Raw genomic sequence first — 12,977 nt, 5'->3', positions numbered from 1 at the left:
TGTGAAGAGCATATGCCTCCTTAAGGCTGGAAATGCTTTCTAGCCATGATTGATAATGGTATATACGTCTGTAAAGCCAGGAGCCACGGCCAGGGCCACTATCACAGCCACCTTCTGGCCCATGCAGGTTCGCATTGGATTCGGACAGTCGGTAAAGAAACAATGGAGCCAAAAACTGATGGGCCATAGTCTTTAATCCTAGCTTGCACTCGGCAGGCAAGCAAAAATACACACTGGGTTCCAAAAACCACTCACATTCAGTGCTCACAAAGCTACTGACTTATCCGAGTTTCCTAGAATCAAAGGTTTCTAGCTCACCAGACTTATTCTCCTCTGTTACCCATCTCCTTCCTTATCCCAGATACAAACTCTACACAAACTGGCATCTCACTCAGCACTCCGCCATCTTAGCTGCTTCTCCTGGCCTCCTCCACGTGGCCTCCTTCCGCTGCTGGCTCTACTCTCATGCTAATCATCCCAGGAACCAAGAGCCCAAGCTCCCACTTCGTCCCCATTTTATAGTGTAGCAATCCAAACTCTTAATCCAATATACAAAACAGGGAAGTCTCTAATACAAAGTCACTTCTCTGAGGCATGATTGGATTGTACCGCCCTACATCAAAAAGGGTGGGAAAGGCTTAATCCCAAAACCAAGCCCCAGGCTACAAGGATTCTCAACACACATTAATATCACCTGGGCGATGGCCTCCCTCTTTAACAAAGTGAGCATAATACATTTTATCTGCCCAACAACGTCTTAGGTTTATCTGTACAAACATGAGAACTAAATTGTCTTTTGGTAGAGTTGTTTTGTTTTGAAATCTAGTTCTCAAATTTAGTTTTTATTTTTCTTTGTAGTTTGGAAGAGTATCTAAAATAGCAAGCACAAATTAGCTTTTATCCTACCCCCTTTCTTCTTACCCATTTATTCATATTAATATTCCTTCTTTTTCTTAAATTCTCACTATTTTTTAGTAGTACTGGAACATAATATACATGTGGTAGTGCTGCCAATTGGGCTTTAAAATAAAAATCTTGCCCTCTAATGACAGAAGAAAGCATGATTAAAATACAAGTCAAAAAGGGAGTGAAGATAAGTGCTCTGAACTCTCGGAGATGGTGGTTGGTGTATGTTAAGTTGGAGACAATGGGAATGTTGCGGTCACTCACAGCAACCTACAGGCTGCAAGTTGGACTGGGCGGACCATTAAAGGGAAAGATGGTACCAGTGTTTAGATTTGTTTTTCATTCAAAGCTGGTCTAAGATACTTGCTTACATTTGACAATGAGAGCATTATTTTTTAGGTAAAACCTGACTGCCTGGGATGAGTCAGGTATTGTACTTTAATAGAAGCAGCATTGGTCAAGGATTGGGCTTAATTTTAAAGGAGCTTTCTGTTGTCTTTTTTTCTTTTGAGTAGTTGTTGTGATATTAAGGTTTTAAAGTATATATTATCGCCCCAAGTCCTGGCTGGATAGCTTGATTGGTTAGAGCATCATCCAGAGATACGCAGGCAGTGGATTGATTCCCAGTCAGGGCACATACAGGATCAGAGTGATGTTTCTGTCTCTCTCGTTCCCTTCTTATTTCTAAAATGAATAATAGTTAAAAAAAAGTATTATCGCCCCAAAGCATATGATTTAATTTGATTTTAGTTTAGCATTGTATTGTGGGTGTGGGCATATTATTACTAAGGGCTTTTGTAGAGAGAATGAGGTAATGCCAAGAAATAGGAGAGCTAAAATCAAAAGGTACAGTATATTAGAAATTAGGGAATATTGGAATAAAACCTTGTGTTTCTTTGTATTTTATAAGGTTGATTATTTTGATACATCCTTACTATGTTCAGGCATATCACTAAGGGAGGATTTGGCAAGAATGCTACCTGATCAAAAGCAAGAGTTTTAAAGATTTCCAAGAGAATCTTAAAAGAGGAGCACTCTGCTTCTGGGATGTTTTGAAAACTGCCTAGATCTCTTCTTCTTTCTTCAAGAATAATAAAGAGTAACTGGAGATTAGAGTGACAGCTAGATCAGCCACCCTTGAGTGATATGATTGAATTGTCTCATTTTCTCCATGGTTTTCTCCTTATCTGCTAATAGGTGGCCAAACAGAGTATTGACCTTCTCCTCCTACTTACCTATTGTCATAAAGTTTTCAAACTTTGCTTATCTGTCCTAGTCTCCTTTCTGAGAGGGGTCTTCTTTCAAAAGATTTTTATTTGGGAATGCTACACATCTATGTTTTTTACCTTGCAGTTTTCAGGACTGCACGTATGCCGTGTGTGTGTGTGTGTGTGTGTGTGTGTGTGTGTATGTCTGTGTGTGTGTGTGTGTGTGTGTTTCTTTTTGTGACAGAAACAGAGAGAGAGAGAGACAGAGAGAGGGACAAACAGGAAAAGAGAGAGATGAGAATCATCAATTCTTCATTGTGGCACCTTAGTTGTTCATTGATTGCTTTCTCATATGTGCCTTGACCAGGGGGCTACAGCAGACGGAGTGATCCCTTGCTTGAGCCAGCGACCTTGGGTTCAAGCTGGTGAGCTATACTCAAACCAGATGAGCCCGTGCTCAAGCTGGCGACCTCAGGGTTTCGAACCTGGATCCTCTGTGTCCCAATCCAACGCTCTATCCACTGCGCTACCGCCTGGTCAGGCATTGTATGTGTGTTTCCAATCATATGGATTTCTGATTGTACTCCTCTAAAGGCCCAGAGAGAACCTTGCTTATTTTGTATGACCACTTCCTTTGAATGTTCAAACAATCCCAATAAGTCTATTTCAGGGCCAAGCTTTCCAAGAGGCCTCTTTTTCTCTGAAAGACCATACCCAGCAATTCTCTTGCTACTCTTTTATTCAGGAGTAATTTCTTATCAGACTGCATGCTAGATGCTGTGAGAAATTCAGAAATGAATCATACTCAGGACCTAGCCACAAGGATCTTCTAAATAGTAAGGGAAATATGATAAGACACACGAAAAATGTTTATACAGGGTAATGTGGTGAAGGCAGAAAGAAATACAAATCAGAGGCTCTAGGTTCATTCACAAGGAGTGATCACTTCCAGGTGGGACTCTTTAGAGAAGACTTATGGAGAGGTGGCAGTTGAATTGAACATTGGAGTAGTGGCCTCTTCACAATGGACTTTGATTCTCTCTTTCTAGCTTTGGAAAGCAGACTTTCTTCAAATTTAATTATTTTTATTATTATTTCTTTTTAGTGAAAGAGAGGGACAGGCAGAGACAGACAAGAAGGGAGAGAGATAAGAAGCATCAGTTCTTTGTTGCAGTTCTTTAGTTCATTGATTACTTTCTCATGTGCCTTGACGGGGGGAGGGGTAAGGTAGGGAGTATCTAACAGAGCTAGTGACCCCGTGCTCAAGCCAGTGACCTGGAGCTTCAAGCCAGTGACTTTGGGGCTCAAGCCAGTGACCATGGGATCATGTCTCTGATCCCATGCTCAAGCTGGCAACCCCGCTCGCGCTCAAGCTGGTCAGCCCGCACTCTAGCCGATGACCTCAGGTTTTTGAACCTGGGTCCTCAGCATCCCAGGCCGACTCTCTACCCATTGTGCCACCGCCTGGTCAGGCTAAAATTTAATTTTATTTATTGATTTGAGAGAGAGAGAGAGAGAGAGAGAAACATCAATTTGTTGTTCCACTTATTTATGTATTCCTTGGTTAATTCTTGTATGTGCCGTGACTGGGGATCAAACCTACAACCTTGGCATATCAGGACGATGCTCTAACTAACTGAAAGCTATCTGGCCAGGGGGAAAGCAAACTTTTTAAAACTAAATAAATTAATAGATATTGGGGTTGAGATTGCTTCTAGCAGCAACCATTCAATACTTCATGTGATCCTTAAGTCTTTATTAAATAGTCAGGGAGCCTTATTCAAGTATTTATAAAGTGATTAATGATCATGAATGATAAATCTAATATCAATAATGAATTAAATCTGGGAAATTCTATATTGCATTTTTCATAAGAGTGATCTAAGCTAATGTGGCTTGGTCTTAAGGCAGTTTTGTCCTTGTCAACTGTATATAAATAGCTTTATCCCATGATAGAGATAGGAATTTTAAAATGGGATAAAAAGCACCATGGAATACAAATCTCTTTCTTACTTTTAAATACATACCTTCTCTCCTACAAGATGAACCTAACATATTTTACATGGGCTGTAGATATTATATATAGGCTACTTTTGTAGCAAAATCAATTTTATTGCTATTAATATAGTAATTATTAAAATAAGTGATAAGATTAAAGTTGCTTTATATTTTTGTTGGGGTGTTTGGTTAGCAAAAGTTGTTTCTGTTTATGATTAGGTTTTATTCTTTTATTGTGTGTGCGAGAGAGAGACAGACAGAGATAGATAGGAAGGGAGAAAGATGATAAGCATCAACTTGTAGTTGTGTTACTTTAGTTCACTGATTGCTTCTTATATATGCTGTGACCAGGGGGCTCAAGCTAAGCCAAGCCAGTGACCCCTTGCTCAGGCCAGTGACCTTTGGGCCCAAGCCAGTGACCATGGGATCATTTTAATGATCCCATACTCAAGCTGGCGACCCCTCACTCAAGCTTGTGAGATGAGCTGCACTCAAGCCAGTGACCTCGGTGTCCCAGGTTGATGCTCTGTCCACTGTGCCACCACCAGTCAGGCAGGTTTTTTTTTATTATTTATGTTAAGTTGTACTTTGGTCAGCAAATACTGAAAGCATCAGTTTGTTTTTCTAAAATCTGTTGCTTGAGATTTGGTCTGATTCTTTTTTTTTACCTTTTTTTTTTTCTTTACAGAGACAGCGAGAGGGATAGACAGGGACAAACAGACAGGAATGGAGAGATTAGAAGCATCAATCATTAGTTTTTCATTGCGTGTTGCAACAACTTAGTTGTTCATTGATTGCTTTCTCATATGTGCCTTGACCGCGGGCCTTCAGCAGACCGAGTAACCTCTTGCTTGAGCCAGCGACCTTGAGCTCTAGCTGGTGAGCTTTTTTGCTCAGACCAGATTAGCCCGCACTCAAGCGGTGACCTCAGGGTCTCGAACCTGGGTCTTCAGCATCCCAGTCTGACGCTCTATCCACTGCGCCACCACCTGGTCAGGCAGATTTGGTCTGATTCTTAAAGCACCATGTAAAGACTGGATCTGCTTTAAGGAAAGCCTTTTGAATCAAAGTATGTACTACGTTTTCTAGGAACTTACAGTAATAATTTGTGTTCTTCCAATGGATATTGAAAGAATTAGCTACTAATCAACTCTGTGCAAAATGCTAGAAAACATTCTCCAAACTTTTTTGTCTTTTACCTCATGATAGGCTCTTCCGTCCCTGATGAGGAGAGTATCTTTGAAGTCAGGAATTTATAGAAAGTGGTTTCTGGTTGGGAAAATTAAAAAGCTATAATTCTAAATCCAAAGCTCAAATGGAACTTGGTTTGTAAATTCAACTTAATGTAAAGAATAGTCAGAGCTGTTCAAAGATGGAACAGAATGCCTTACCAGTAAGCCAGTTTTCTGGAACCGGAGAAGGAAGAGCTTATATTTAAGCTACATGACCACTTAGGATGGTGGGATTGAGCGGGGTTGAAGTAGAGCTGTGAGCAGCTTTTAGAGGGGTGGGCCTCGGTGGCTCTTTTTAATATTTTATTTATTTTTTGACAGAGATAGAGTCAGAGAGGGACAGACAGGAAGAGAGAGAGAAATGAGAAGCATCAGTTCTTCGTTGCAACACCTGAGTTGTTCATTGATTGTGTTCTCATATGTGCCTAGAATGGGGGGGGGGCTATAGCAGAGTGAGTCACCCCTTGCTCAAGCCAATGACCTTGTGCTCAAGCTGGATGAGACTGCATTCAAGCCGGGCCCACATTCAAGCCAGGAAACTTGGGGTTTTGAACGTGGTTCTCCACGTCCCAGTCCGACGCTCTATCCACTGCACTATCGCCTGGTCAGGCTGGGTGACTCTTAATGTCTTTATTTCAGTCCTAGACTTCTATAATGCAGTAAAATATGAAGGACATTTTTATTGATATATATTTTTTCCATTATCCATCTGTGATTGTCTGATTGAGATGGACCTCTCAAGTTAAAAACTTAACATTTAATTCATTTTTGAGTTCCAAAAATACTTGTTAACTTCTATTTTGTACCTAGCCCCACTCCCAACAGTAGGTGGCTCTGAGCCAGCCAAAAAGTCATTCATGATTTATTGACTGCCCATATGTTTGGGAACTGATTACGCCAAGACATCCTTAGTTGGAGCAATGCAAAATTTAAAAGCAGACTTTGCAGAGATGGTTTTAAAAGTGCTACTTGAATTGTTCACCTTTGTAATGGTTGTGGGAAAATATCAGAAGACAACCAGATGTTGTTAACCAATTTTCTAAATCTCACAGACTTTTATATTCAAACTAAACTCACTCATTAGCAAGTATACAAGATACCACACTGGCAATCGTGCATATTCCTCCTTTGTCTAGCGGTATGCACAGTAGATTTTGCTAACATCAGGGCTGTCCATAAATTCATACAATAGCAAAGGTTAGATTCTTTTTTTTTATCTTTCTGAAGCCGGAAACGGGAAGAGACAGTCAGACAGACTCCCGCATGTGCCCGACTGGGATCCACCAGGCACGCCCACCAGGGGGCAACGCTCTGCCCACCAGGGGGCGATGCTCTGCCCCTCCGGGGGCATCGCTCTGTTGCGACCAGAGCCACTCGAGCGCCTGGGATAGAGGCCAAGAAGCCATCCCCAGCGCCCGGGCCATCCTTGCTCCAATGGAGCCTTGGCTGCGGGAGGGGAAGAGAGAGACAGAGAGGAAGGAGAGGGGGAGGGGTGGAGAAGCAGATGGGCGCTTCTCCTGTGTGCCCTGGCCGGAAATCGAACCTGGGACCCCTGCACGCCAGGCCTATGCTCTACCACTGAGCCAACCGGCCAGGGCCGCAAAGGTTAGCTTCTTATTTTAAGTTTTTAAATGATTATTTTCATTTCTAGAAAGAGTTTTTTATTTGCTCCATTTTAAAAGGTTAGAGTCTCTCTTCATTGTCATGAGTACCTTGTAAGACTATTAATAAAAATAAATAATTAAACTTATAGATTACCTTGATTTCTTTTTTTTTTTTCTTTTTTTTTTTCTTTTTCTGAAGCCGGAAACGGGGAGAAACAGACAGACTCCCGCATGCGCCTGACCGGGATCCACTCGGCACGCCCGCCAGGGGGCGACACTCTGCCCCTCTAGGGCTTCGCTTCGCTCTGTTGCAACCAGAGCCACTCTAGCGCTTGGGGCGGAGGCCGAGGAGCCATCCCCAGCACCCGGGCCATCTTTGCTCCAGTGGAGCCTCGGCTGCAGGAGGGGAAGAGAGACAGAGAGGAAGGAGAGGGGGAGGGGTAGAGAAGCAGATGGGCGCTTCTCCTGTGTGCCCTGGCCGGGAATCGAACCCGGGACTTCTGCACGCCAGGCCGATGCTCTACCACTGAGCCAACCGGCCAGGGCCCAACCTTGATTTCTTTGTTCTCAGTACATCTAAGAAAATAGTGTATAGGTTATATGTATATGGTGAGAAATGAAAATGTAATGGGAGCCGAGTTGAGAACTTTAGTTTGTTACTTAGGACTCAGGATTTTATCTAGTCATTTCCAACTGTGATTCAATCCTCTTCACTTTAATTCCCTCTAGGAGCTCCAAGATCATATTGCTTCCTAGTACTTAGAGTTCCTGTTGATGTATAGAGCTTCTTGTAGGCCTCCAGCACTAGAAATTGGCTCCAAAGCTTTTCTCATTACATCATCACCCACTAATGTCATTATAGCAGAGTGAAGTCTGCTTTGAAGATTGTACTCTTGTTTTCCTTCCATTTCTCTCCTTTCATCATTTCCTTTAAAAGGAAAAAAAAAAAATCAGAGACCTGTAGGACAATCTGAGGCAAACATCTAAGTGAATCAAACATTCTCACAGTCTAACCCTAGATTTATCAGCCTTCCTTCCACTCCGCTGATGGAGAGTGATCTGCCCAGCCTGCTTCCGTGTGGAGTCTGGAAAGGAACACGTTTGGTCATGTGACACCTGCTTTGGTGCTTTTCTTTCAGCCCTTCAGAATTAGTTCTTAATGACTTACAGAGCTCTCTGCCAGCATCCTGTCACTGGCATTGTTAAACCTTTTCGAATTTCCCAGAATACAAATTCATAGGACATCACTAAGTTTCTAGTTCTTTGTGTTTGATTAAACTGTTTCTTGCATTTAAGTGTTTGCCAGATAAGCATTTAAGCCATTTGGAGTTTTTTACTTTTTCCCCTGTAAGTCTTTTAAGACATTACAGTCTTATTTACAGTTAGAGCTGATTTGGGAATCTAACTAATCTTCCTTCCCCCATCACAAAGCAGTTGATTAAATGTAGGTTCTGACCCTCTTCTTTCTATCTTAAATTCCCCATTGTTGAAACATTGTATGAAGTAGTAAAAACATCCACAAGAAAAAATATAAATAACCTGGACTGAAAATCTGACTTTATTATTATTTCTAATGTGTCTCGTATGTGTTTGTTTTCAGTTGTCAAAATGTCCACAGAAGGAGGATTTGGTAGTACCAGCAGCAGTGATGCCCAGCAAAGCCTGCAGTCTTTCTGGCCCCGTGTCATGGAAGAAATCCGGAATTTAACAGTGGTAAGAAAGAATGAGAAAGTTTTGAAGAGTGTAAAGAGCTAAGAGATGAATAACCAAAACTTAGACTAAAGCATGTTTAATCTCAAGCACACTTACCAAGGCATAATTTATTCCTGACCTTTGGGTAGGGAAATGAAAATATAATTTACCTTAGATAAGGTGACTACAAGGATTTTTTTTTAACATCTAATGACTTTTATTAGGCAAGTGGATTTGCCGTGGATGCTTTGACTTGGAGGTAGTTTAATGTGATACATATCTCTTATAGAAGCAGAAAAGCAGAGCTCTGACTTTCCTTCAGTAGCTTCGGCTCATTTCTTAGGCCCAATTTAGTGGCCCTGCCAGATTTCTAGAACCTGATGAAAACTATTGGACAATTGATTCAACAGCAGATATGGCCTGACCTGGGTGGCGCAGTGGGATAAAGCGTCGACCTGGAACACAGGTTGCCGGTTCAAAACCTTGGGCTTGCCTGGTCAAGGCACATATGGGAATTGATGCTTCTTGCTCCTCCCCCTTCTCTCTCTCTCTCTCTCTCTCTCTTTCCCCTCTCTCTAAAAATCAATAAATAAAATTTAAAAAATACCATTCCTTTAAAAAATACAAAACAAAACAAAAAAGCAGCAGATATGTTCTAAGCATTCTTCTCAGGTTTTAAAAGATATACTTAGATTAGGGTTTCTCAGCGCAGCATTATTGACATTTCATCCAGATAATTTTTCATTGTGAGGGGTGTCCTGTGCATTGTAGGATGTGTAGCAGCATGCTTGGCCTCTGCTCAGTAGATGCCAGGAGCATTCTCCCCTCTCTTGACAGGCAGATGTCTCTTGAGGCCTAACATCATCCCCTGTTGAGAACCACAACTTAAAAGAATCAAATATGACCCTAGCGCTTGGGGAGCTTACAGTCTAGCAATTATAACTAGTGTAATTATTCAATAAGTGTATTAAATATACTGCTCACAAAAATTAGGGGATATTTTATCGCTTCACATGTGAGATGAAGCGCTAAAATATCCCCTAATGTTTGTGAGCAGTATACCTCCTGTGTCAGGCACAGTGATGAGTCTGAAGCAGTAAAAGTCAAAGTGCCGTGGGAACCCGGAGGACGTAGTGCTTGTTTCTCCCTGGTTGAGTTAGGGAGGCTTTAATTAAAGGGGACTTTTTTGGGGTCTTGAAATATTAGTAAGAGTTCACCAGATGGAAAGAGTGGGAGAGTATGTCTTTAACAGAGAGACTGGCATTTGTAAAAGTAAGGAGGCCCCAAGGGGAGGGCCTCATGTTTAGAGGAACAGCAAGAAGTTCAGAGTGACTGGAAGTTCAGAATGACGGAGGTTCCAGTGTGGGTCGTGGAGGTGAGGTAGGAACAAGGACTACAGCCGTGGTAGCAGGAGGTGAGACAGGTGAGAATTGGAATATAGTGTCATGTCCTTAATGAAGAATGGTGCATTTGGTGTTACTTCAGCAAATACTGAAGGAGCTCTCTGTTAGATGTGTCATTCCTGCCCTTAAGGTATTACCATCTTAGCAGAGCAGACACTGGATTCCTTCCTAATGTAGAACTTATGTTGCAATTTCTTAGAGTTATTGGCTTTTAACCTCTGACATACTCAACAAATACTTATGCACCCACTGTGGCTATACCAGATTCCCTGGATTCAGTAGCAAACCAGACAGACAAGGTCATTGCACTCACAGAACATGTATTCTGGTGGGGGAGACAGACTATAAACAAGTAATGAATAAATAAAATAACTCCTCATTATGATTAGTGTCCACTAACTTCACAGATAAAAAACTAATTCTTATTCTGAATATACTTGTGGGTCAGGTTTGTTTATATGGTAGCTTTTCAGAAATTGAACTTGGCCTTTCTCCTAGTCACCTGTGTTCACATGTGGACTTCCACTAAAAAGTCATTGTTTCTCTTGTGTAATAAGAGTGGTGGTTTATCTACACTGTCTCCGATATAAAAGAGAAGGCAGGAAAAAATGAAATTATGAAGTCATTAGCAGGGTCTTTTGTTCATGTTTTAAAAGGATAATCTCATGGTGAAGCTTATCAGGTTTTAGTGCTGAGGTTAGCCTGGTATAAAATTAGTGTCCTCCTAGGGTGTGTGGGATTAGGTCAGTACAGCAAGTCTGCATTCCAGCTGAGCACAGAAACAGAAATCCAAAATCAGGCAAGTGGCCAGAGAAACTCCGGAGGTTCAAGCTCAGCACTTAACTTTTCTGTATTTTGTCAGGCTTTGATTTTTTTTTTAAATTGTGGTAAAAAAAAAAAAAAAAAATTACCATCCTAGCCATTTAAAAATGGTTCCGTAGTGTTAAATATATTCACATTGCTGTGCACCATATCTCCAGGACTTTTTTCATCTTGCAGAGCTGTAACTCTATACCCATTAAACAACAGCTACCCTTTCCTCCTATCCCCAACCTTTGGTAACTACTGTTCTACTTTCTGTTTCTGTGACCTGATAAATGTGGAATCATACAGTATTTGTCTCTTTGTTATTGGCTTCTTTTATTTAGTATAGTGTACTCAAGATTCATTCATGTTCTAGCATGTGACTGGATTTCTTTCCTTCTTCAGTCTGTATGTATATATGGAATATTATATATACAGATGCTACATTTTATTTATCCATTTATCTGTCTCTCCTTATGACACATGACAACATCTGCTTCTCTGACTGCACCTCTATCTTTGTAACATTGCCAGGTATTTTAGTATTTAGTCTGCCTTTCCAGAACTTAATAACACATAAATTAGCCTGACCAGGTGGTGGCGCAGTGGATAGAGCGTCAAACTGGGATGCCGAGGACCCAGGTTCGAGACCCCGAGGTCGCCAGCTTGAGCGCGGGCTCATCTGGTTTGAGTAAAAAGCTCACCAGCTTGGACCCAGGGTCGCTGCCTCAAGCAAGGGGTTACTCGGTCTGCTGAAGGCCCACAGTCAAGGCACATATGAGAAAGCAATCAATGAACAACTAAGGTGTTGCAATGCACAACAAAAAACTAATGATTGATGCTTCTCATCTCTTCGTTCCTGTCTGTCTGTCCCTGTCTATCCTTCTCTCTGACTCTCTCTCTGTAAAAAAACAACAACAAAAAAACCCCCATAAACTAGACTTCCTCAGCTATGTCAGAGGCTCTTAGGTTGACATATCAATGTGTCTAACAAATTCTTAAAAATCCATATGTTCTTGCCTGACCAGAGGTGGCACAGTGCATAGAACGTTGAGCTGGAATGCTGAGGTCCCAGGTTTGAACCCTCAAGGTTGCCAGCTTGAGAATGGGCTGGTCTGGCTTGAGCGTGGGGTTGCCAGCTTGGTGTGGGATCATCAACATAATCCCATGGTTACTGGCTTGAGTCCAAAGGTTGCTTGTTTGAGCAAGGGGTCACTGGTTCAGCCGGAGCCCTCCCCCCTCCCCAGTCAAGGTATATATGAGAAGCAATCAGTGAACAACTAAAGTGGCAGGACTATAAGTTGATGCTTCTCATCCCCCCCACCTCTCTAAAAAAGAAAAAAATTCTATGTTCACACTATCCAAACATAAATAAATCTTATGAGAATATTCACAAGGTGTTGTGATCTTCAAGACAGGGACAAAGATTGTTCTAAAAACAAGTAGTTGAAGCTTGCTAGGTGATACATATTACATGATGTATTGTAAATACTGGCCCTAGTCAGTCTGTTCTGAGTTCTGCAAAAGTAATTTATCTCTCATCTCAGAGTGGCCATCATGCCCTCCTCACTCTTGTAATTGTGCATAAATCCAGGTGGTGTTCAGCTGGAATTGAAGTTGGTTAAAAATTGTACCAAAATGATTGTACCCCAGGATAATTGTGTAAAATACCATCTTCCTGCTCAGCAGAGCTCTGGAAACAATAATCGACAGACTTTTTGCCATTGAATTTCACCCCCCTAGACCTCTTTAAAAGTGGGCAAGAAAAAGCTATGTTCGTCTTTTGCAGGGTAGCTAGGGAGGCAACAGTGCTGAATCTTGAAAAGAAAAATCTAATCTTCCCTTAACTTACTCCCTACATTTCATTCAGCCTTCAGTTAACTGGAATTCAGTGCCTAGGTCACTTTCTTTTGTTTGCCAGTTACATCTTTTCATTCTTCAGTGCCTCCAGATTGGACAATGGCATTGCTAACATTACAGTCAAATCAGATAACCACTTAAACGAGAACTTGGAGGGAAGGTTGGTGAATTGTTATAAAACAGGTCCTGTGTTGTTTGAGCCTTTCCCGTAGGGCAGTGCTTCTCCAACTTCATTGTCTAATGAATCACATGAGGATCTTGTTAAAATAC

The 12,977-nt window shown here is 41.6% G+C and overlaps 1 protein-coding gene across 4 annotated transcripts in view; it reads left to right on the top strand.

Annotated features, from left to right (window-relative positions):
• The window catches only part of NFYC (nuclear transcription factor Y subunit gamma), a 70,237-nt gene that overhangs the window by 31,509 nt on the left and 25,751 nt on the right, over positions 1-12,977 (top strand). For all 4 annotated transcript variants that reach the window (XM_066269504.1, XM_066269508.1, XM_066269507.1 and 1 more), the window contains exon 2: positions 8,549-8,661. In XM_066269504.1, the coding sequence (XP_066125601.1) occupies positions 8,557-8,661 (105 nt within the window). In that variant the 5' untranslated portion in view covers positions 8,549-8,556. The remainder of the gene's footprint in view (positions 1-8,548; positions 8,662-12,977) is intronic.

This window comes from Saccopteryx bilineata, chromosome 3 (assembly GCF_036850765.1).
Source record: "Saccopteryx bilineata isolate mSacBil1 chromosome 3, mSacBil1_pri_phased_curated, whole genome shotgun sequence".
In the NCBI taxonomy this organism is placed as follows: domain Eukaryota; kingdom Metazoa; phylum Chordata; class Mammalia; order Chiroptera; family Emballonuridae; genus Saccopteryx; species Saccopteryx bilineata.
The sequence above is the reverse complement of the archived record's forward strand: the minus strand, read 5'-3'. Positions and strand labels throughout refer to the sequence as shown.